Here is a 25,683-nt window from a genome sequence, read left to right on the forward strand (position 1 = left end):
TTTCAACAAGTTGAGTTTTATTATAGAAACACTGGAGAACGGTTGGCAGTGGTCTGGAAGAGACGTATCTGGAGCAGATGCACGCTCAGCTGCTTTCTGAGCCCTCAGACACCTGCCATGACTCTGGGCAGGCAGTGGTGTTCCTCAAAGGGCCCATTCCACTCCCTCCACGTCAGCAAGCCATGGGACAGAGAGTACCTGGGAGGTGGAAGACTTGGGAAAGTTGAGCTGAGGTGGAGCAGGCTCGCTAGAAAGAACAGCAGGGATCGTTTCTAAGGAACAGGACAAAGGGAGAGAAATGTGTCCGTGCGTTTGTTTATGCCTTCATACATTCTCAAGCTTCTTGCCTTGTGCCATCCCCCACCTACTCCCATAGGGCTTGGCATGACCACCCCCAAGCTCACCACTTACCACTTTCACCCTGGACCACAATCCTCTTTCAACTATTTTTCCCTCCCCCCACCAGGCTGTCCCACCAGCCAGAACACACCCCTCTCAGACCTCATCAGGGCTGGCTCTTCCTCATCACTCAGCACAGCTGTCTCCTTCTTAGAGAAGGGCTCTTCCAGCCACTCGGGGAAGAAGCCACCCCTACAGTCCCACTCTGTCCACAGCACCTGTGAGATGGCTTATTTGCCACTGCCCCACCTCCCTCGAGAGGTTGCTTCCTGAGACCAGAGGAGGCCGTGCTGGTCCCTCGTCCCACCACACTGGAGGTGTGCAGAGTTATGCAGGAAGTAAATATACAAGGGTACTTCAGAAAGTTTATAGGAAAGAAATCGAAATCCATGCATGTTTCTTTCATAATATTTTCTATGAACTTGTTTTAAGGCCCCTCACATTCAAAATTTTCTGCATTAAAATAAACATCTTTCAACTCCATTTTCCATGAACTTTTTGATGTGTCTTCACGCCATATAAGGTTTGCTTGTGGGTGCTGGAATCCTGGTGACGGACTGGGTTTCATCTTGCTCCTAGAGGGGCTCAGTCTAGTGGTCTGCAAACTGTGTTCTAGGGAGCCAGCTCCAAATTTGGAAATTTTTTGTAATTGTTTTTCCAACTGACATAATAAAGTTTACCATTTTAAGCATTTTCAAGTGTACAGTTCTCACTGTGCAACCATCACCAGTTTCAAACAGAGCACTTTCATCAACCAGAAAAACGGCTCATGAAGCAAGTACTCCCTTTCTCCTGCCCCTGCACCTCTGGCAACTACAGATCCACTCTCTGCCTCTGAACCTGCTTATTCTGAGTGTCAGCATAAATGGGGAGGGGCAGGGAATGCTGAACGGCTACAGAAGTTATTTTGAAATGATGGACATTTTCTGTAAATGGATAGTAGTAACGGTGCCCTACACTGTGAGTACTAAACTAATGGTAAATTTGTGTTTTGTGCATTTTGCCACAGTTTCTGAAAATCGACAATAAAATGTGTGGAAGAATGTGTGAGTTCCTCCAGAAGTACATGTACTGTGCTTCACTGGACTTGTCGAACAGTGGCCTGGGATTACAGGGGATGCACTCAGGACTTCCTGCCGCTGTGGGATTCTGTAACTGGAGCTTGCAAACCCACCTACCATTCCCAACCTCAAGTGCCAGGCGGTTGGAATGAATTGCTCCCCGCCCGCCCAGCCCCAGCATGGGCAGAGTCCCCTTTGCTGCGTGGCATACCTGATATCCAGTTCTTGGTTGCAGTAGTGGCAGTAACACTTGGGAGGTTGACAAGGCAGGGAATGGGAACAGAGGAAGAAGCAGTTGAGGTGAGGCCAGTAAGCTCCCTTCCCTGCCTTTCCTGCCTTCCTCCATCTCCGCTCCTCCCCTCCTATCGTGACTTCCTGTGGTCCTGCTGACCTGTCCAGCCTAGCCTCACCTCTCACTGCTCACGTTCTACTTCATCTTCCAGCCAATTGTCCTCACACCATAGGCAACACCATCCACTAACCCAGGGATGTCTCATGAAGTTGGGGCATGGAACAACATCCCTGGTCTCCACCTACTAGGTGTTAATAGCACTCCCTCTCCTAGTTGTGACAACCATATGTGATCCCAGACACTGCCAAGTGGCCCCTGGGTGGCACTCACTCCTGTCTGAGAACCGCTAGTCTCTCCATGGGCTCAAGTTGAAGTCTGGGGCCCATCTCATTTACTTCACACCACATCCTCCAGCAGTTCTTTGTGGAGCTACTGTAAATGTCTCCTCATCTCCACCGCCATCACCAGATTCCCTGCCCCGACTGTGGGACCTCCACCTCTCACTCTGCCCCCACCACCGTCACCAGATCCCCTGCCCCGACTGTGGGACCTCCACCTCTCGGTCTCTGCTTCTACCACTGTCACCAGATCCCCTGCCCCGACTGTGGGACCTCCACCTCTCACTCTGTGCCCCCACTGCCATCACCAGATCCCCTGCCCCGACTGTGGGACCTCCACCTCTCGGTCTTTCTGCCCCCACCACCGTCACCAGATCCCCTGCCCTGACTTTGGGACCTCTACCTTTCGGTCTCTGCTTCTACCAGCATCACCAGATCCTCTGCCCCGACTGTGGGACCTCCACATCTCACTCTTTGCCCCCACCGCCGTCACCAGATCCCCTGCCCAACTGGGATCTCCACCTCTTGGTCTCTGCTTCCACTCTTGGCCTGATTCCTGCTGCCTCTGCACACATACCACCCAGAGCAATCTTTCCACAACTCAAATCAGATCTCGCTGATGGCTCTCCACCACCCTTAGAAGAGAATTTTCCCCTGGCCCTGGCCTGTGAGGACCCTGTGCTAGCTCTGCCCCTTGCACACAGTGCTTCTCTTCCTCTGAGCCTACCTTGCATGTTTGCTTTGCTCCCAGTAGTTGTCCCTGAGCAACTCATGACCCAAGATCCTTCTACCCACACATCTCTGTCCAAATTATCTCCCCGGGAAAAGCAGCCCGCTGCCCTGCATGTCCTGTGATATCACCCTGACTTCATGCATTGGTTTTGGAGCTTGGTGCTTGTTTATCCATAGTCCTTCTGCCACTGTCATGTGAACCCTGTGGGCTCAAGGACCTCATGGATTTTGTTCTCTCCAGAACCCTCAGCACCTTGCGTGGGCCTGCTACACACATGTGTGAGGAACAGATAGATGACTACTTCTTTCTTGCACTTTGCCTTATTACAAGTCTTTGCACACGGTGGCCCCTCTTCTTGGGAGCACCCTTCCCTCATTTCTGCTCCTCAGTAGCTAATTCCATCCTTCCCGTTAAGAGAGAATGAAGGGATCTCTTTGAGGAAGCTTCCATGAGCTCACACCCACCCTTCCTCAAGGAGGAGGATGGGATAAGAGCAGTCGCCTACTGCACTGACAGCCCTGGAGGACCTATGAGATACAGCCACTCGCTAACGTGGGCATCTCCTGGGATGCCCATCTCCCTCGCAAAACTAAGACCTGCTCAAAGGGGACTTGTTCAGTAGAATCCCCAGCAGCCATAAAAGACTTGGTCCCGGAAAACCTCCCTTATGTGAAGACAGACAGAGAATGAGAATGAGGAATGGGCATATTTCACAGAAAACCCCAGGGCTGTGCTGGTGCAGAATGGAGTGGCTGTTATCCCAGCCGTGGGAGGGGAGGGTGCTCCGCGCAGAGATCTCTCTCCTACCTTAAATGGCCTGGAACGGCTTGGGCTCCCTTTGTTCCCCTTCTGTCTGCATCACCTCCTCTTCCTCTTTCTTCCTAGCCTCCCCTACTTCTCCCTCTTCCCTCCATAATAGAAAGACCGCCGTGGGAATGGACCCCTCCTTACCCAGTCTCCTTTGTTGTAGGACGTGAAGAAGAAGGTCATCATCATGTAGGCACATTTCAAAAAGTTCCACGAGTTCCTCCTTGGGAACGGTCTCTTGGAAGGGGTGGTGGCTGGGGTGAGCTTCACTGGAGAGAACCGACAGGCATGGCTTCACTGAGGGCATGGCCGCTGCCCTCTGCGAGTCTTCGTTCTGAGCTGCACGCCCCACCTCCACCTGCTGGCTGTTGCTGCTGCTGGCTTTCCCCCATGCGAAGTAGTGCTCACCGTCCCTGACAAAGTGTCCGTCTTCTTCTTGAGCTCTCTCCTTCCTCACCTCCAAACATTGCCAAGTCTGCCTCCGTGTTTCCCAGCTCTCTCACCAAACCACCTGTCCTCATGGTCCCAGCCTCCCAGGCTCTCTTGGTCATGATTTCAGCCCATCATCTGGCTGACCATCACTTCCTCACTTCAAACCTAACGGGATGAGTGGGAATTGGGCGCTGTGGCTTAGACACCACGTGAGATACCTGCATCCCACATAAGAGGACCTGGGCTCAAGGCACCCTGGGAGGTAGCAGGTGATGATTCAAGTAATTTGGCTCCTGCCTCTCACGTGGGAGACCCAAATTGAGCTCTGGGCTCCTGGCCTTGGCCTGGCAAAGCCCTGGCTGTTGTGAGCACTTGGGGAGTGACCCAGCAGACACAGGATTTCTATCTTTCAGTCTTTCGACAAATAAAAACAAAAATTTGTTTTAAAAAAAAAGGTTACAACCCGGGGCTGGCGCTGTGGCATAGTGGGTAAAGCCACCTCCTGCAGTGCCAGCATCCCATATGGGCTCACTGCTCCACTTCTGATCCAGCTCTCTACTATGGCCTGGGAAAGCAGAGGATGGCCCAAGTCCTTGGGCCCCTGAACCCTTGTGGGAGACCAGAAGAAGCTATTGGCTCCTGGCTTTGGGTCAGTGCAGCTCCAGTCATTGTGGCCATCTGGGGAGTGAACCAGCAAATGGAAGACCTCTCTCTCTCTCACAGTCTACAACTCTAGCTCTCAAAAAAAATTAATAATTATATCTTTAAAAAATAATAAAAGTATTACATCTAGAAAATGAAATTTTTACAAATAAACATGCCTGTTTAAACAATTCCTAAATCAAAAAGGTGGGACATTACTAGTATAAAGGTAAATGCAAATGAAAAATAAATAATCCTCCCTATTGAGAATTAGGACAAAATTTCCTCTGCCTTTTTCTTACAGAACCCAGTTTAGAAAACTTGTCTCTTTGAAATGGGTACAAATCTCTTCAAAAGCCAACTAAGCACTTTGCCAGTAGTATGACCTTGATTATGACCTCGGATGTTTTTCTCAAGGACCTCAGAGCCATCTCTTGGAAGCCTAAATATTGAGGAAGGTAGCACTGCTTTTCTCACAGTTCCTGAGAGAGGGGCTTTGGTGGGTATCTCGCTGCAAGTTGTAAAGCCGCCTGCTGCTTGCTAGACGGGAGAAGTGAGTCTTGTCTTTGGATAAAGCTGGCGCAGATGGTCACCTTGACTGCCAGGTGATGTAGCCAGTTTGCTTCCCAGCTGCTCCATTTCCCCTCCAGCTCCGTGCTAATGGCCTGAGAAGCAGTGCAAGATGGCCCAAGTGCTTGGGCCTCTACACCCATGTAGGAGACCCAGAAGAAGCTCCCAGCTCCACCCATTGTGGCCATTTGGGGAGTGAACCATTAGATAGTTTGTCTGTCTCTCCCTGTCTCTAACTCTGTCTCTCAAATAAATAAATTTAAGAAAAAAGTTATGTAGTCTTCAACCATTCTTTAGTGGTTATAGATTATACCATCCATCCTCAACATAATAGGTTTTAATGCTATTTCTTTTACCACTTATTTATTTATACTACTTACTTAAAAGGCAATGTTACACAGAGACAGGGAGAGATGGAGAGAGATCTTCCATTCATTTGTTCACTCCCCAGATGGCAGAAACAGGAGCCGGGAGCTTCTTCCAGGTCTCCTACATGGGTTTAAGGGCCAGAGGACTTGAGCCATCTTCCATTGCTTTCCTAGGTACATTAGCAGGAAGCTGGATTGGAAGTGGAGTAACCAGGACACAAATCAGCACCTATATAGGATGCTGGTGTTGCAGGCAATGGCTTAACCCTCTATGCCACCACGCCAGCCCCCAGCACTTCTTTAATACTACTTATTGTTACCACTGTTTCCACGCCTCTGTGCAATGCTAAGAACATGTTAACATCTTCCTGCTCCAACCTTGCTATTGTTACTATGAATTTTCTTAATTCCTGCTAGATACTAGTGTTGTTTCATTCCCTTAATGTTCATTTTTACTTAGCCATGTATTTGCTTTTTCCATTGTTTTTAGTCCATCTTAGAATTCATGGTTCCATATGGGATATCTTCTTTCTTCCTGAAGTATTTCCTTTCGTGTTTCCTTAGTATACCTTAACTAGCAACAAATTTTGTGTTTGGATTTTTTTCTGGAAAGTATTTTGCATCCATTTCTAAGCATGCGGAGTCCAGGTGAGCAGTCCTCTTCCAGCTCCGGAAGCCTCTCGTGCCCTCACCTTCTGTCTCTGATCACTCCCACTGAGGGGCTGCTGTCATTCATCTCTGCTCCTTGGATGGCAATGTCTCTATTGTGGGCTGAGTTGTGTCTCCCCCAGAGACAGGGTTAGGTCCTAACCCCCAGTGCCTGGGAACGTGAGTCTAGTTGGAAGCAGGTCTTTCCAGACAGTCAGTTAAGGTCAGATCCCACCGGATTAGGGTGGTGCCAGTCCAGCCACTGGTGCCCCATCAGAGAGGGAAGGTTCGGATGCAGGGCGCACAGGAAGAGCACGGTGTGATGGCAGAGGCAGTGACGACAGGTGCTGTGATGAGCCGAGCAATGCCGGATGGATGGTGACCACCGGAAGCTGGGAGAGGCAAGGAAGAGCCCCCTCCCTGGCGCTTCTGAAGGCGGCACAGCGGCCCCACGCCGACTCCAGACTTCCGGGCGTCATTGCCGTGAGACGGCGAGTTCCTGCTCCTCGAAGCCGCCCCAGGAGACAGATCCCGGTGTCTCTGCTTTGCACCCGTGTTCTGCAGTGTTCTAGGAACGCTTTTCTGTGTAGTCCTTGCCCTTGAGGTTCTCAGGGTTTTAAAAATCTTTTGCTTGATGGTGCCTTTGATCGGTATGCAAATTTCTCAGTCACGAACCCACCTGATATTTTCTCGGCTTCATTGTCTCTTGCTTCTCCTTCTGAAATTCCGATTTCACACAGCACAGCTTTTCACTGCCTCATACGTCTCTGTTGCTCTTGTCAACAGTTTCCAATTTTATCCATTGTGCTTTGATTTTCATGTTTTCTCCTGACCTGTTTTCTAGCTCCCTGGTTGTCCTATTGCTAAGCCCAATAGAAGAAATTGAATTCTTAATTTCGGTTGCATATTTTAAATTCTAGAATTTCCATATTTCATGTCATAATTTTCTGGTGGAATTGTCCTGTCCTCTTAATAATCCTGGTTATCATAAAGCACTTATTTTCGACATCTGGGTCACCTGAGGTTTCTCTTCCCTGGTTTCATTTCTTTTGGTTTTCAGCTGCACAGTCCTGTTACTCAGGACTTCTGGAAATGGCCAGAGGTAAAGAGAGGGTCCGGCAGTCCGCAGAAAGCACATGAGACGAGTAAAGATGTGCCCCTCCTACCTCAGTCGGGTCTCCTATCCCAGAGCCACACGGTGGGGCCCGCCTACCTCAGTCGGGTCTCCTCTCCTAGAGCCACACGTGGGGACAGGGCGGTCTGCAGGCTGCGGTACCTTTCGTGAGAGCAGCCTCTGGACACAGGGCCTCTAACCTGGACCTCCTGCGACCCTCTCCTCTGGAGTCTCCATCACAACCCAGACCAAAGGAGCCCCCACCTCTGGGTGCAAAAGGCAGGGCCCTGGGGCCTGCGTTGTGCCGTAGAGAGTTAAGCTGCCACCTGCAATGCCAGCATCCTATATGGGCACTGACTCAAGTCCCAGCTGCTCCACTTCCCATTCAGCTCAAAGTGCTTGGGCCCCTGCACCCATGTGGGAGACCCAGAGGAGGCTCCTGGCTCCTGGCTTCAGCTTGGCCCTGCCCAGGCTGTTGTAGCCATTTAGGTGTTTTGTTTTGTTTTGTTTTGTTTTGTTTTGGTTTTTGGTTTTTGGTTTTGTTTACAGGCAGAGTTACACAGTGAGAGAGAGAGAGACAGCGAGAAAGGTCTTCCTTCCGTTGGTTCACCCCCGAAATGGCTGTCACGGCCGGTGCGCAGTGCCGATCTGAAGCCAGGAGCCAGGTGCTTCCTCCTGGTCTCCCATGGGGGTGCAGGGCCCAAGCACTTGGGCCATCCTCCACTGCCTTCCTGGGCCACAGCAGAGAGCTGGCCTGGAAGAGGAGCAACCAGGACAGAACCGGCGCCCCAACCGGGACTAGAACCTGGAGTGCCAGCACCACTGGTGGAGGATTAGCCTAGTGAGCCACGGCGCCTGCCTGTTGTAGCCATTTAAAGAGTGAGCCAGCAGATAGAAGACCTCTCTCACTGTTTCTCCCTAACTCTGCCTTTCAAATGAATAAAAAAAAATTTTTTTTTTGACAGGCAGAGTGGACAGTGAGAGAGAGAGACAGGGAGAAAGGTCTTCCTTTTGCCGTTGGTTCACCCCCCCCCCAATGGCCACTATGGCCGGCGCACCACGCCAATCCGAAGCCAGGAGCCAGGTGCTTCTCCTGGTCTCCCTTGTGGGTGCAGGACCCAAGCACTTGGGCCATCCTCCACTGCACTCCCGGCCACAGCAGAGAGCTGGCCTGGAAGAGGGGCAACCGGGACAGAATCCGGCGCCCCAACAGGGACTAGAACCCGGTGTGCCAGCGCCGCGGGTGGAGGATTAGCCCAGTGAGCCATGGCGCTGGCCATAAATCTTTTTTAAAAAAGAAAAGAAAAAGAGAGGGCAGGGCCCCAAGCACTCACCTTCTTCCTTGCAGTCATTTGTTTCTTCTAAAATGGGGAAGGAAGGAGGAGGGGCAGCAAGAGGAGAGAGAAAGAGAAGGCAGGGAGGGAGAGATGGGGGAGGAGGAAGAGAGGGAGGAAGAAGGAGACAGGGAGGGAGAAAGAAGGAGACAGGGAGGGAAGAAGAGAGGAAGAGGTGGAGGGAATAAGGGGCAGAGGGAGGGAGGGAAGAAGGGAGAAAAAACAAAATACTCACTGAATTATGAAATAGGTGGAAACTGTAATCAGTGATCTTGGGTGCATTGGGCGCGGAAAGAAGGAAATGCTATGGGCCTCCTTGGTGTTCCTTAGTCCCAGCACTCCCCTGCCTCGGGGCCTTTGCACATGCTGTTCCCTCTGCCTGGAATGCTCTGCCCCCTCACACACATCTGGCTGCCTCACCTCCTTCAAGTCTGCTCAGATGTCACCTTCCCTGCTGGTCCTTTAAAAACATCTCAGCTTCTCCCACATCCTTCCCCTCTGCCTCACCCAACAGCTGTGTAACCTGCTTCTTTATTGTCTCCTTTCTTTCTCTTATTGGAATGCAAGCTGCATTCAGGCTCATATTTCTGTCTGTTTTATTTCCTGCTATATCTCTGATACCTAAAATAAGACTCAGCATAGAGTAGCTAACATTAATTGATATTTGTTGGACGAATGGAAAAAGTTAACATTTTCTGCTGCCAACAATGGTTGGTTTGATGTTATTTAAAGTCTTCCAACATAAAAAGAAAAAAGTGAACAGCACTGTATTTCTGTGTCGGGGAGAATCACGGGGCCCAGTAGCCATCACCAGACTCACCACTCAACACCTGCAGGCTCAGCAAACCTGAAAGAAAGCAACAAACAAACAGAGTCCCAACAAGAGGCGATGAGACAAATACCGCAGACCAACGGGTTCAGCAACCTTGCCCAGAGCTGCTGCTACTCTGAGAGGTCCTACTGGTCTCCCTGGCACTGTCCTCACTTCTTCTCCGTCGGGCCATTGGCTTATATTATAATACAAAGTTCTGTCTTTTCTGCCGTCTCCATCAGATGTAATAAAGGATCTGTCACTTGTAAACCTCCTCCATCAGATTATAACACAAGGATCTGTCACTCATCTGCTCCTCCATCAGACTATGAGTTTATGGAGAGGTATGAGCAGGTGAGATTAAGGTTCCAGGTTCCCCATACTCTGCATGGTCCTGTCATATTCTAGGCAATTAAAAAAATATATATTCTTGATGAGCAAGCCCCAAGACATGTGTGCAGGGAGGTACTTACCTAGGATCTCTGATGTCATCCATTCAGAGGAAGTGTGGTCCAGGAGGTGGGCACAGGTCAAGGATGCAGACAGGGTCCAGAGTGTTGAGTCCCAAGGGCCGTGGAAGGAGAGGCCAGAGCAGGAGACAAAATCACACCATCAGAAGGCAGAGGGACAGGGAGTGGCTGGAACAGGGCTTAGGACAGATCTTAGCGAGCAGTTAGACTACAGCAGCGAACGGGAGCAGAGCATCATGTGGGTGGCGTTGGGGGACCTACAGTGGTCAATTTCTCAGACACAGGAAGTAAAATAGTGGCTGCCAAGGACCTGGGGAAGGGGGAGAGTGGGACTGGCTGCTTAATGGGTTTGGGGCCTCCTTCTGGGGTGAAGAGAAGTCCTGGCACTAGATTGGGGTGGTAGTTGCACAACACTGCAATTGTGCCATGTGTTACCATATCATATAAAGTGGCAAAGGTGGTATGGTTGGGTTTTTTTGTTTTGTTTTGTTTTAGATTTTATTTATTTATTTGAGAGAGTTACATATGGGGAGAGACAGAATGGTCTTCCATCTGCTGGTTCAGTCCCCAAATGGCCGCAATGGCGGAGCTGTGCCGATCTGAAGCCAGGAGCCAGGAGCTTCCTCCTGGTATCCCACGTGAGTGCAAGGGCCCAAGCACTTGGGCCATCTTCTGCTGCTTTTCCCAGGCCATTAGCAGGGAGTTAAATTTTAAGTGGAGCAGCCAGACTCGAACCGGTGCCTACCTGGGATGCCAGCACTGCATGTGGAGGCTTAGCCTACTATGCCACAGTGCCGGCCGTGGGTGGTAAGTTTTACGTTACATATTTTACCACAAAAAAATCAAAGAGAGCATGTGACTTCTTTGTCAAACAGTGACCTTTTTCAGCAATGGCCTCATGAGATAGCCAGAGCTGGACTCTGGAAGGAGAGTCTGGCTGTGCACAGGACAGTGAGCAACACAGCCACATGGTTAAGCCATAGCGTCAGACTGGTGTCCACCACCACCCACCTTGTGCCTCCAGCAAAGTGCACCGGCGCTGTGGCACAGAGGTTAATCCTTCACCTGCAGCGCTGGCGTCCCATATGGGTGCCCATTCAAGTCCCAGCTGCTCTTCTTCTGATCCACCTCCCTGCTATGGAAAACAATGGAAGATGGCCCAACTTCTTGGGCCCCTGCACCAGTGTGGGAGACCCGGAAGAAGCTCCTGGCTCCTGGCTTCCGATCGGCTCAGCTGCAGCTGTTGCGGCCATTTGGGGAGTGAAGCAGTGGATGGAAGACCTCCCTCTCTCTGCCTCTGACTGTAACTCTACCTCTCAAATAAATAAATAAAAAGTTAAAAACAGACACCCCACCTGTTCAAAGGTGAAAATGATGGAGCTATTATTCTTCCAGAAAAGGGTGGTCAGATTCTGAGGGAGGATCTGGGGCAGAGAAGAATGGGAGTGAGTGGAAGGGCCAACGTGTGCCCCGAGAATCTTACGTTTCAGTACTGTTGACACACGAGCATCCAGGAGGACATCCGGTCAGTCATTGGGCAGCAGCAGGCGTGCAGGTCAGGAGGAAGAGATAGGGTCAAAATGCCTCTGTCCTGCTCACCCACCCTGCTGGTCCTCAGGGCAAAGGGGAAATGGCAGTGCCTTCCAGGGCTTACGGAATGGGCTGGGGGATGGGCAGGGGGCTCTGGAAACTTCCAGGACACTTGACTCCTCTGGAGACACTGTTTTCCCCCAGGCAGAGTCCTCAGGTGCCCAGTTCCCTTAAGATATGCCCTTCAGAGGTTAGGGAGATGAGCAGAGGGGCATTAGCCAATGCCCATTGTTCTCTGTTGTCTCTTCCTAGGAAGTCTGGAGGGGGAAAGCTGAGGAGGGACTGGGCCACTTGCCCTTGGTTCTCCTTATTCCATGTCCTCCGCACAGATGTGCCCACCTCAGTCCTTCCTGGTGTTCTGGTCCTCAGTCCTTGAGAGTCCTTATGAAACCCTGCTCAACACTCGGGGACTTGAGTGGCTAAGGGCTCACCTTCCTGCCCACACGGTGTGGTGCAACTCCAGACCCACATGTGCCTGGGCACATCTCACAACTCCCTGTGCAATCACAGGATCAGGGAGTCTTCAGCCAGTCCCCAGCCTCCTTCAGGGATGGAGGCCATGGACAGAGGGTTTCCCTCAACCTGTGTCCTAAATTGAGAAGATCTACCTGGAGATCTCTTTCTTGTTTCCTCTCCTTCCCCACATCTAGAAACATTCCAGTTTCCAAAAAAAAAAAAAGGAAAAATAACTTACTTTTCACTGGAGCATACCGCCAACCAGCCATCAAGGAATCAATATGAAAAAATTAGCAAAAGACAGGGTCAGCATTAGCACCCCTCCTGTCCCTGGTCCATTCCTTTATCCATTCATCAAATATTTTAAAATTATTTAAAACTTTATTTTCAATATACCATTAAAGCACACCAAAATGGAGACCCACCCTGAATGATTCAGTTAGGCCTCCTATCACCTCAGCCTTGCTTGATCTGCAAACTTAAGTGAACCTTAGCTTGGGCTATTTCTTATAAATACCTACAATGAAAGACAAATAGAACTTAGGTTCACCAATCAGAAGCAGCCAACACCCCTCTATAACTAAGGATTTTCCAACAGTATAAACCAAATAAGGCAGCTCTATCGCTGTGGCCATCACACATTTTCTCTGCTTCACTTCCAGGTCCATCCTATGAGGGCCTCACTCTGATGGAGCTCCCAAAGCACTTTGGCCTGGAGCTCCCAACTCATGAATTGTTTGCTCAGATAAGCTCCTTGTAATCTCACTGTGCCTCAGTTTACCGTCTAAGCAGTATTAGTGATGCACAGAACATGGGCGAAGAATAGCACAGAGGAGTCCTGTGTCCCCATCACCCAGTTTCTCCCAGGGTTGGCCCCTGGTGGAATCAGAGCATGCTATCAAAACTAGCAAACGAGTGCCGGCCCAGTGCAGCTACCTGGGCTATAGGCCTTACCTAGGTCTCACCAGTCTTATATGCACTCGTTTTTGATGCTTTACTAAATATTTATTTGATAGTCAAAGGAAGGCTACTATAAAATATTGACATAATAATTATCTTTATAAATGAAGGGAGGGAAATGCATGTAGTAGGGAGTTTAGGTTTAAAGGGCTCAAGCAGGCCGGCGCCGCGGCTCACTAGGCTAATCCTCCGCCTAGCGGCGCCGGCACACCGGGTTCTAGTCCCGGTCGGGGCGCCGGATTCTGTCCCGGTTGCCCCTCTTCCAGGCCAGCTCTCTGCTGTGGCCGTGGAGTGCAGTGGAGGATGGCCCAGGTGCTTGGGCCCTGCACGCCATGGGAGACCAGGAGAAGCACCTGGCTCCTGGCTCCTGGCTCCTGCCATCGGATCAGCGCGGTGCGCCGGCCGCAGCGCGCTGGCCGCGGCGGCCATTGGAGGGTGAACCAACGGCAAAGGAAGACCTTTCTCTCTGTCTCTCTCTCTCTCACTGTCCACTCTGCCTGTCAAAAAATAAATAAAATAAAAAAAAATAAAAAATAAAGGGCTCAAGCAGAACAGGTGGGTACCATTAAATCACTGCCTCTCTGTCTCCAGGGCAGGCTGGGAATATGAGGGAACTTCCGAACACTCATGGAAAATGAAATGATCAGTTTCTTTCAGCACAAGGAATTTTTTTAAGTCCTTGAATACAAAGGATCTTCAAAAAGCCAATGAAAATGTGTGATATGAAAAAACTATGGATTTCAATTTTTGCATTAAAGCCTGTTTAACTCGGTTTTTGCACAAACTTTTTGAAGTAGGACTTGAGGCTAAAGAGGGAAGGTCAAGGGGAAAGCACCGTTTCCTTCCTCATCTGCTGCACCCTGGAAAGTGATGGTGCCCCCTGCTAGACCATTGGACTGTCGAGGTGAATTTGGCTGGCCTGTATGGCCAGGGTAGTGTGTGAAGGAACCATTACTTAGGAAGTGTGTTACAAACGCACACCTCGCTCCATCACATAAGTCCTCCTCCTTAGGTCTGAGCTGGGACCCTAGAACTGGATTTTAAGCAAACGCTGAGAGGTGTTGCTGTAGCTCAGACATCAACAAACTTTCTCTGTAAAGAGCCAGATGGGAAATACTATAGGCTGTGCAGTCCATGTGGTCCCAGTTGCAACCACTCAGCTCTGCCCTTGCAGTACAGAAGTGACCCACAGACAGAACGTGAATCAGTGGGTGTGGCTGTGAGTAAATGAAGCTTGATTGACAAATCAGGCAGCAGGAGTACCGGTTTGCAAAACCTGCTCTATCTCAGTGGTTCTCAAACCATCTGTACCAAGTTCTCAAAAGCACCTGGGAAACTTTTCCAAAAACAGTCATAGATCCTAGCCTGTGGTACTCTCATGCAGATGGCTCAAGTGAGGCACAGAAATCTATTTTTTAAAGTTTTTGATTCTCAGCTAACTTGGTGGGGGTGGGGAACTTGGCTTCCATGTGCTGCCGCAAGAGTTCAGCTATAAAGGAAGGTGCTGCCATATTGGTTTTCTTCAACTCCTTTGATGTGAACGTGGATTAGTTGTTGCAAAGGCATTGTTTTCTTTTAAGAAACATTTCTGTTGCCCAACCCTGTGCCATGGACCTAAAAGGTCGGCAAGCCTGCTTTGTCTTCCGAGGACACAGCTCCACCATCCTTCTTCCTCGGGATTTTCCCTCCATTCTCTAAAGGGTCCAGCTCCTTTCTCGCCTCCAGATTCTCACTTTTCCTTCTGGAAGGCTAAAATGAGGGGGGCTCCTTCTCATTGCAGCAACTTATAGTAAGAAATCTAACTTGAACTTGTAGATGTGCTGGTAATGGCTTGCAAGAGATGATTGTTACAATTGCAGGAATTTTACATGCCAACTCTTAAACCGTTAGCAGCATGAAGTCAGCCAAGATTAGAGTATTTATATCATGGAAGATGACAGTGGCTGGGACCACCATTGTAGTGCAGGTTAAGCAGCTGCATGCAATGCTGGCATCCCATGAGTGCCAGCTGGAGTCCCAGCTGCTCCGTTTTCATCCCACTCCCTGCTAATGCACCTGGGAAAGCAGCAGCAGATGGCCCAACTACCTGGGCCCTGCCACCCGTGTGGGAGACCGGATGCAGTTCCAGGCTCTTGGCTTCAGCCTGGCTCAGCCCCAGCTGTTGCAGACATTTGAGGAGTGAACCAGCAGATGGAGGATATCTCTCTCTCTCCTCCCTCCCCTGTTCTCATTGTAACTCTGCCTTTCAAATAAATATTTTTTTCTGAAAAAAAAAATACAACTGCTGCCAATCATGTTTCCCACAGGTTTAGACTTCACCATTTTCTGTTTGTGCTGATGTAGTCCCAGTCAACAACTAGTGGCCAAGTGCCAGGGCCTGGACCAATCCTACCCCCAAATTTTGGAAAGGAATGTCAAGCCTGGATTGGCTTATGAGAGTCTCATTTCAGTGACACAGACTGTCAGTACTTACTTTCTTCTTCTGTTCTATCTGGGGGCGAAGATGCAGGCAGCCAGGTTCCAGGGGAGGAGAGGAGTAGAGAGGAAAAACGGGCATTAAAACTCGAGTCCCAGACACCAGTAGAAAAGCATCCCCGACCCATCAGGGGAGCAGAGGTGGAAGTGCTACTGGAGATGAGGAAACACAACCCACGGGTTTGACAGCTGAAGGCACAGACGCATTGATGCAGTCACTTGGTCTCCTAGCAACTTTTCTGGAGCATCTGCTGTGTGCTGGGCATTAAGCGAGGTACGGAGGATGCAACGGAATGTGACAGACAAGATCTGTGGGCTCAGGGGGCTTACAGTCCAGTCAGAGAGGCAGGCAACAAAGACATCCCAAAGTAGGGGATTATGGGATGAGAGTTCTGGGTAGACCTGCAGGGTACAGTGGGAATCTGTAAGGAGGGGATGGCTGCTGACCTTGTGGGGGTACCAGGGTAGGCATCTTGGTGGAAGTGATGTTGTGTCTGAGACCTGAAAGACGAGCAGGGGTTAGGCAGGTAAAGGAATTTGGGAGAGGAGGGAGAAAAGTGCCCCTGGTGGGGGGAACAACATGGGCATGGGCAGGAAGGAGCCCAGAGCTCCAGAAGGATTGGAAGAGGTCTAAGATGACCATGGCACAGACACAGCTGGACAGTACAGGAGGTAATGGTGCACAGCCCCCACAGGGACTCGGAAAGACTCCAGAATTCATCCTAAGAACAGTGGGCCCTCGGGGCCGGCACTGTGCCGCAGCAGGTTAACGCCCTGGCCTGAAGTGCCAGCATCCCATATGGACGCCGGTTCGAGACCCGGCTGCTCCACTTCCGATCCAGCTCTCTGCTGTGGCCTGGGAAAGCAGTGGAAGATGGCCCAAGTCCTTGGGCCCCTGCACCCACGTGGGAGACCCGGGTGAAGCTCCCAGCTCCTGGCTTCCGACCGGCGCAGCTCTGGCTGTTGCAGCCAATTAGAGAGTGAACCATCAGATGGAAGACCTCTCTCTCTCTCTCTCTCTCTCTGCCTCTCCTGTAACTCTGACTTTCAAATAAATAAATCTTAAAAAAGAGAGAGAGAGAGAGAGAAAGAACAGTGGGGCTTCACAGCAGGGCCTCACTGAGCAATCTGGACCCGTGCTCAGATCCTGGCACCATGGTCTTCAGCAACTTTATGTCAATCTCCTCCTTGTACAATCAGAACCATAGCTGAGAGATCATCCTGGAGCCGAAGTGCCTCCCAGAATGCCTCAATGTCAGTGCTGAAGTTGGAAAAATCCTGGGCAAATGCAGACAGGTGGACTGCCCTGGACCAGGGTGGTGCCCGTGAGGACCTGCAGGTACACTTGCTCATCTGAGGTGCTGACTGACGTTTTTGTTAGTTTCCACTTTGCCGATGAGGCTCCACTTCCTGGTGAGCCTCACTTTTCCCCATCTGTACTGTGCACATGATCTCCAGGCCTGTGGGTCTACGACACCTGCCTCCCCCACTCTCAACTCAGGCTGACTCTGCAGGTATTAGAAGGTTAACGAGGGATTATTATTATTATGCACGATATCATATGTAAAGGGAAGGGGCTTCAAAAAGTTCATGGGAAAATGGAGTTCAATGGTAAGTTTGTCCTGCACAAGGTCTTGAGGCCCATGCACAGTTCTTACATAGTATGCAATTCCACGAACTTTTGGAAGACCCCTCGTCATGCCTAGTGATGGTCACGTCAGATCTCACCATAATGCCCATGTGAACTTGATCTTTGGCTTCATGGCAGGCACATCACATGTACAATAAGAACATTTTGTTTATTTTGTGAAGTCCAGCTGCCTTCCTGGGAGGGAGATTCTGGTATTTCTAGGTGTGGTGGGTTAGCTGACGGTAGGCGTCAGGGGGAGCTGGATCCTTTGCTTCTCAGAGGAGGAAAGGAGAGAAGGAAGGAGAGGAGTAGAACTGGTGAGAGGGGAGCCTTCCACTCAAGGCTGTGACTGTTCCTGGTGCTCTGACCTTCATCAGAACTCAATAATTGTACATAAGAACAGACTTCCTGGTTGACAAAATAGTGCACACAGGTGTTCACCCACCCAAATAAAGAAAACTGAGGAACTGTCTTTGTAGGAGAAGCAGAAACCTCAAGGAGGTCTTTGGACTTTAGAATCCTCAGAAGAGTGAGACGAGGGATTGGAACCAGCTTCAACCAGCTTCCTAACGCCTGCATTTTCACGGCCAGCCTGTGCAGTGTGTTCGGACTTTCCCTTGGTGATGTGTATGATAAACTATGGAGCTGGGTTGTGTTTCTGGGACCCCAGCTTATGATCACCCTGCCAGGCAACTCCAGTAACAGGGTATGAACCTTGCATGATGGCCAGGAAGCAGATTCAGGTGGACTGGATTCAGCTTTAACTCCTTAGTGCCACATGGTGAGAAAGCTTTTCCTTTTCCATTTGTCTTTCAGTCAGAAAGAAAGTCTTGACATGATGCCGACTCATCTTTAACACCTCTCTAACACTGACACTAACACTTGCCAACTTTCTCTTCTACCAAAGAGAGAAACTCGCCTTCAGTGAAAAAACTCAGCAGAAAACAGTGCCTTGTTAGGATTTAGCAAGGTTTTGTTTCCATTACATTTATTTTTATTGCAATTTTCTCCTGATGACAAGTGATACTAGATTTCCACTTAAGTGACTTAGTAGTTTGCTTTTCAAGTTGATCTATTTAAGAAAAAAAAAAAACTGAGTTCACTTAAAGAAAAATAGAGCCAGTGCCACGGCTCAGTAGGCTAACTCTCCGCCTTGCGGCGCCGGCACACTGGGTTCTAGTCCCGGTCGGGATGCCGCATTCTGTCCCGGTTGCCCCTCTTCCAGGCCAGCTCTCTGCTGTGGCCCGGGAGTGCAGTGGAGGATGGCCCAAGTACTTGGGCCCTGCACCCCATGGGAGACCAGGAGAAGCACCTGGCTCCTGCCATCGGATCAGCGCGGTGCGCCGGCCGCAGCACGCCAGCCGCGGCGGCCATTGGAGGGTGAACCAACGGCAAAGGAAGACCTTTCTCTCTGTCTCTCTCTCTCACTGTCCACTCTGCCTGTCCAAAAAAGAAAGAAAAGAAAAAAAAGAAAAAGAAAAATAGAAACATGAGTATTGTTAGTACTCCAACTGGCAGTCTATCTTTGAAAAAGCATGGAGGCTCGTTTGAAAGCATTACTATTAAAAATTTAAAAGTTTGATAATATCCTGCATTGCTGAAGGGATGGAGCAATAGGTATTCTCATGGGCAGTTTGTGCGCGTGTGAATTGAAGTGTATACAGATTTAAAATGCAGATACCTTTAACCCAGCCATTTACCTTGAAGGAACTTAACATATTTCTTTGAAAAAAAAAAAAGAATCAGTGATTCTATAAGGATATTTGTAATGTCATGAAAACAAACAAAAGCAAGTAAAATTATATTAGGAAAAAAACCCTAAATATTCATGAACCAGAGACTCATTAAATTATCAATAGGAATTGAGTATTACTGAAGTAGTTGAAGGAAAGAGGTCAGATTTTATTGATGAAGCACACGTTGTAACTCAAAAAGTTATAGACATATATGAGTATTTTCCAGGTCCACATATTTTTAAAACCTAAGAAATCCGTAGTCTAACAATTATTAGGTAAAATTCCAGCTGTAACCTTATGTAGTAATAAGTATTTTCATTACATTAAAATGAACAAAACATATGATTGGATAATACTGGAAACTTTTTAGACTATAAATAGGAGCACAAATAGCTTAATTACCTGTACACAAGAGAAAGCCCAGGACCAAGTGAGATGACCCCACACTTACCATCTGGGGACAGCCTGTTCATCAGACCTGGGGAAGAGACATAACTGATGAGGCACAGACACAACAGAAAGAAGTATTCCCAACTGAGGGGTTTTCTCCACTCAACAGACTTAACACTCATAGTGTGGCTGTGCTGCCTCAGACATGACTCAGGGTTTCCTCAGTTTCTCACCAAACCCTTGTCCTAGCTCCGTCACAGCAGGCATCCCTGAATCTAATGTAAGTCGCTTTCTACTCACAGTCATGCATTGCTTACTGATGTGAAAACGGATTGTTAGGTGACTTTGTCATTGTGTGAACATCACAGAATGAGCAAATTCATAATACTACAAGTTACAGAGGATAACATCTCATAGGATCCCCATCACATGTGTAGTCTGTCCTTGACATGTCGTTACGAGTGCATGACTGTATTTGTCTCTGTTCCCCACCAGACCAGGAGTTTCGAAAGAGCGAGCACTGCATATCCATTCTTGAGCTGCCATCACTTAGTCGTGAGTTCAGACACACACTAGAGGCTGAGTCATTCTTGCTGGAGGTTCCCCCCAGACTCCCAGTCCAAGGTCGTTTGCGAACATGGCAGGATATTTACCTATGATCCCTGGTTGCAGTCCATCCAGATGGAGAGTTGAGGTGGCAGCCAGGGTCACAGATGTGGCACAGAATGTTGGGCCCAAGGGATAAGGAGATGAAACCATAATTAGAAAACCGGAAACCAGCTCAGTTTCTGCGACCAGGATGGGAAGTAGACTGTGGGCCACGGTGAGCTGTTAGGAACTGAGGTCCGGACCCTGTGATTACTGAGTGCCCTTTGCCCTGCATGTGGAGGAGAGCTTAACTGAACTGGGAAGGGGCTTGGCCATGCACCCTTTCTCAGTCATGCTTGGAAAAGATAAAAAGACAACCCTGTATTGACTCTATAAAGAGGTGCCAAGCTCTTTCCTTCTATCTACTTCACACCAGTCCTCTGAGATCAGAGTACTGTTCCCACAGTGCTGATGGGGACAGGTGCAACTGAGAAATTACATGACTTGCTAAGGTGTAAGCAGTTGGTAAGTGAAAGAGCAAGAATTCAAACTCCAATCTCTCCAACTTCCTCTATAAATCTCCATTTACTGGTCCTCACAGTGAGACTATTAACTGGGGTGAGGCTTCCTGCAGACTGAGAAATCCTACTGAATTTGTTAATTCAAAGTGCTGTACAGGTCACAAAATCATACTCTGCCAGCACTTTAAGTCATTCAAAAGTCAATGCCAGGTTCTGCTCTCTGACCTCGATGGTTTCCTTTAGCCATATGTGGACCATCTTGAAGCTTGGACCACCAAAAAAAAAAAAAAAAAAAAAAAAACCCACACTGTATTTCCAGGTAATGATTTCTTTTCTTGGTTTGGGGAGCTGAGGAGGAAGACCATATTTTGTTTTCATCAGAGGAGATGTTACAGTGCTCAGTTATTCTAGTTCCTAGATTAGAAACTTGGCTCTGGACGGCCAGGAAAAGGCTTGTTGAAAGCCAGCAGAAGTTACCCCTTTTGTACAAGGATAATGGGAACCGCAAGGGGGAGAGATGGAGGGAGAATCTTACCTTTCAGCACTGCCCGGGAGCAAGCAGCAGGAAGAAGAGAACGAATGTGGCCAGTGGAGATGGTGTGTCAATAAAGATTCAGAGAGAAAATGAAAATAATTAAGTCATTCTTTGCATCTCATTGCACCCACCAGGTCCTGAGGTAGGAGGAAGAGCCAGATGGAGGGGCTATCCTAGGGTGTTAGGCCCCTTTGGATACACACTTTTTTCAGAAGTCAGAAACCCCAGGGGTACCAGTTGTCCGGAGAATCCAGCCCCTCAACCCTCCATGTGAATTCTGCCATTGATTTTCAATGTCATCCCCACTTCTCAATCGGAGATCAGCACAGTTAGTTCTTGGAAAAGAAGAGGCTCATCCACCCTGTATCATGGTTTTCTCATAAAAATCCCACCAACAAATACAATCTAATACATTGTACGAAATTGTGCAGACCCAACTCATGTTGGGTCATTTAATCCCACTGAAAATCTGATCAAAGGCACACGTATAGACCCGGGAAACCACACAGGTTCTGTTTGTCTCTTTCATTCCCAATCTTACACATGCTTACAAAATCATGTTGGCCTCCTTGAGGTCCAACCCCAGTGATTTGAAGATTCTGAGCCTTGAGTCCGTGTGCAAAACTAGAGCATCTCTAATCTGAGAATGATGTTCTGCAGCTTTGCCTTTTTCTCTCAGTCCCTTCCTTCTCTGATTGATGGGTCCTACTTTGGGCTCCTCATTGATTTAAAGAGAAAGAGATGTGACTTACATTTGACTGGAAGGAGCGACAGAACCAGGAGTCAGTGAGCGAGTCCACATGGAAAACAAAAACGAGGAGGAGAGTTGGACAATGCTGACATGACCTGGCCCCGTCCAGCTCCACACGCTTTTCTTCACTCCTCCATGGGATTTGTGTGTTGCCGTATTGGGAGGGACTTTCATGAGAGATTGTTTTTATGTAGCTCAGCACATATAATTTGACAGAGATCAATACAGTGGTAATATTATATTGACATAGGTGTTGAGAACCCTTCTTTAACATTTTAGTTTTAAAAATTATTCTTGCAGATAAATATCTACTTATCTAGATACTAAAGTAGACATACCCATCTGGATAGATATCTAGTTATCCTGTATAGGTGTCCAATAAATAGATATCTATCTATATATGGATACAACCTAATACATACATATTCAGTCTTCTATATCTGTAGGCTCCACAGTCATGATTCAACCAACTACTGGATAAAAAAATACTTTTAAAAAATTACATCTGAGGGCCGGTGCAGTGGCCACTGTTAATCCTCCGCCTGCAGCACCAGCATCCCATATGGGTGCCGGGTTCTAGTCCTAGTTGCTCCTCTTCCAGTCCAGCTCTCTGCTGTGGCCTGGGATAGCAGGGGAAGATGGCCCAAGTCCTTGGGCCTCTGCACCTGCATGGGAGACCAGGAAGAGACTCCTGGCTCCTGGCTGCAGATTGGCGTAGCTCCAGCCATTGCAGCCATTTGGAGACTAAACCAATGGAAGGAAGACTTCTCTCTCTCTCTCTCTCTCTCTCTCTCTCTCTCTCTCTTTCTCTCTCTCTCTCCCTCTCTCTCTCTCTCTCTCTCTCTGTCTGTAAACTCTACCTGTCAAAAAAATTTTTTAAAAATTTACATCTATATTGAACATGTTCAGGCTTTTATTCTTGTCATTATAATATAAACAATAGCATATAACAACTGCTTCCATAGCATTTATAGTGTGTTAGGCATCACAAATAACCTACAGTTGATTTAAAGTATTTGGGAGGATATGCCTAGGTTATATGAAACTACCTCAACATTTTATAGAAGGGACTTGAGCACCCTTGGATTTTGGCGTCCATGAGGGTTTTTTTTTTTTTTTTTTGACAGGCAGAGTGGACAGTGAGAGAGAGAGACAGAGAGAAAGGTCTTCCTTTTGCCGTTGGTTCACCCTCCAATGGCCGCCGGGGCCGGCGCGCTGCGGCCGGCGCACCGCACTGATCCGATGGCAGGAGCCAGGAGCCAGGTGCTTCTCCTGGTCTCCCATGGGGTGCAGGGCCCAAGCACCTGGGCCATCCTCCACTGCACTCCCTGGCCACAGCAGAGAGCTGGCCATGAGGGTTCTTTTATGGCTGAATAATATTCTGTTACAGGCATAGGTAACATCTTGTTTATCATTCATCTGTCAATGGGTGCTTGCATTATTTCCACTTTCTGGCTCTTTTGAATAGTCCTGCTGTGAGTATCACTTTTTCTGTTTCTGTCTTAATTTCTCTTGGGCGTATACCCAAGAGTGAAACTGCTTGGCAGCACAAAGTTTCTGAGGGACTTCTAGACTCTTCCAAAGCAGCAGTGCCATTTTCCATCGCCAGCGACGGTAGATGAGGCTCTGGCTTTGCCACATTCTGGTCCACACTTGATATCATCTATCTTTGGAATATAACTGTCCCAGTGAGTGTGAGATGACATCTCATTGTGATTTTGACTTGCGCGTTCCTGATGACTAATGAAGGTGAATGTCTTTTTGTGTACCGGTTGGCCATTTGTGTTTAATTTATAATAAGATAAATACATAGGCAGATTATTCACATTGGAAAGGAAAAGGCTCCCTGGGGTCCTGAGATCCTGAAGTTTGTGAGCCCCCAGCTAAAGGGACAGTGAGTCAAGGTGTCACTGCAGGGGATACGGATACCCGCCACCTTTCTTCCCTCTCAGCCTCCTTTCCCCAGAAAAATGAGAGGAGGAGGGAAGCTTCTTTTCATTGTGTACCTCAATATTAGACACAGATGGCAGTGACTTATCTTTACTAGTTATACCCCGACCCCAGGGCGAAGTCAGCACCCAGTCAAGGTCCCCTCCCCTCCCCAGGATTCCCAGAAGTGTGTAAGATCCGGAGGGGAATACAAGCATGGGGGTTCCACAGTTCTTACTTTTTTCTTCAATAACGACTGGGAGGGCAAAAGCGTCAGCCATCCAGTTCACGACAGGATGAGGGGGCAGAGAAAAAGGGGGAGAATTCAGTGTTAGATTCAGATCACTGCAAAAAACAAGGGGACCCGAGCTGTACATGGGACCGGAGGACAGCTAAGCCACCCAATTTTTGTATCAGCAAAACTACTTAGATTAGCCCATCCATCCCCCACCCTTCCGTCTGTCCATCTACCCAGCTGCCCACCTACTCACCCACTCGACCACCTGTCCATACATCCATGTATCCATGCACCCATCCACTCATCCTTCTACCCATCCACCCAGTATTCCCCTGGTACTGTTCTGGGCACTGGCCTGCACTTGGTGCTGAAGATGCAGGTAAACAGATCCAAGCTCTGCTCTGAATGCATCTACAGTGCTGACTAGAAAGACAGATGCTAGCACAGGAGTAAAAAGGCATTCCAAGCCCTGTTCTCATGGAACTTGCAACCTGTCGATGTCCCTGTCGATGTTACAGGGACACTTCAGATTGAGTGTGTCCAAAGGGAAATGTGTGGCCGTTATTCCACTCACCAAAAAAATGTCTGTTAATGAAGTAACAATCCATAAGATCATATGGATATAAATAAATACTTGAATAAGTAAGTGGGGGAGAAGAGTCCAGTCTTCATCAGCTTTGTGACAGAACTCAAGTGCCCTTCCCAATGTACTTCCTGGTGTCTGCATTGCAAGGTCTGGGGTCTCGCTAGAACTCTCCAGTGATAGTGAAATGTGGACTCTCAGGCACTGTTCACACACGGCCTCATTGACTTGGAGCTGGGGATTCTTGTGACCCTCATTGGCCAGGTGAGGACGGCAGGGCTGACACAGGCAGTGCCTCTCCCCCAAAGTCACAAAGAGGCATGCAGACGTATGCCTGTCTGTCTCCAAGGATAGGGACTCAGCCACCCCAGCATCTCCGCCAAGGGCAATGAGAATGTCTAACCCTGTAGCAAGAAACTGCAAAATTCAATAGGTGCCCTCTGAATGCACCCACAGGTGTCTCCCCAACCTAAGGAGCAGCGCGGGGGAGATGAGGGGTGGGTGCAAGCATTACCTTGCCGAGGAATGCAGGCTTCTGCCAACCCCAGGAACACCAGGATGACCAGGGACATCCTCAGAAACGGCAGCGGTCGGCACATAGTGGGGCTAGGATTTGAGATGCACCTGCTCCTTTCAGGGCAAACGGGACTCTGATTACCTACCACCCTCCCAGACTCCAAGGGCAAGACTAACTGCCCACACATGCCCCGGAGCGTGCCTGGGACTGGCGGGTGTCCAGACCTGTGCCCACACTGCCGGCTGCCAGCCAAAGAACTGCTCCTTCCCACTGGCACCTGCTGCGGTATCTGAAAGAAACCTTTAGAACAATTTCATGCTGTGCACAATGCTTGTCATCCTACAACCCACAGGCCAAATCCAGCCAGTCTCTCGTCTGTGGAGGGACCATGAGTTAAAAGGGACTTCTGCATTTTTTAGATGTATTTATTTGAGAGGTGGAGTTACAGCCAGAGTGAGGGAGAGACAGAGAGAAAGGTTTTCCATCTGCTGTTTCGCTCCCCAGTGGCTGCAACGGCCAGAACTGGGCCAATCTGAAGCCAGGAGCCAGGAGCTTCATCCGAGGCTCCTCTGCAGGTGCAGGGGCCCAAGCACTTGGGCCGTCCTCTGCTGCTTTCCCAGGCCATAGCAGAGAGCTGGGTTGGAATAGGTGCAGCTGGGACTTAACTGGCGCCCATATGGGATGTCAGCTCCACAGACGGAGGCTCTGTACAAGCTCTGGGGCCGGTGCCGTGGCTCACTAGGCTAATCCTCCGCCTGTGGTGCC

General features: G+C 49.1%; 1 protein-coding gene across 1 annotated transcript; it reads right to left on the reverse strand.

The window, feature by feature from the left end:
* Positions 1–25,091, reverse strand: EDDM13 (epididymal protein 13). Its single transcript, XM_089320099.1, has 9 exons — positions 24,916–25,091; positions 23,581–23,836; positions 10,281–10,329; positions 10,023–10,158; positions 9,559–9,585; positions 8,739–8,765; positions 3,775–3,899; positions 1,672–1,709; positions 1–272 (listed from the first exon to the last, which is right to left on the reverse strand). The coding sequence occupies exons 1-9, from the start codon at positions 24,998–25,000 to the stop codon at positions 248–250; spliced, it is 768 nt and encodes a 255-aa protein (XP_089176225.1). The 5' UTR covers positions 25,001–25,091; the 3' UTR covers positions 1–247.
* Positions 25,092–25,683: the final 592 nt, after the last annotated feature.

The sequence above is a fragment of the Oryctolagus cuniculus genome, chromosome 18 (assembly GCF_051225735.1).
Source record: "Oryctolagus cuniculus isolate XC-2025 breed Fujian yellow rabbit chromosome 18, ASM5122573v1, whole genome shotgun sequence".
In the NCBI taxonomy this organism is placed as follows: Eukaryota; Metazoa; Chordata; class Mammalia; order Lagomorpha; family Leporidae; genus Oryctolagus; species Oryctolagus cuniculus.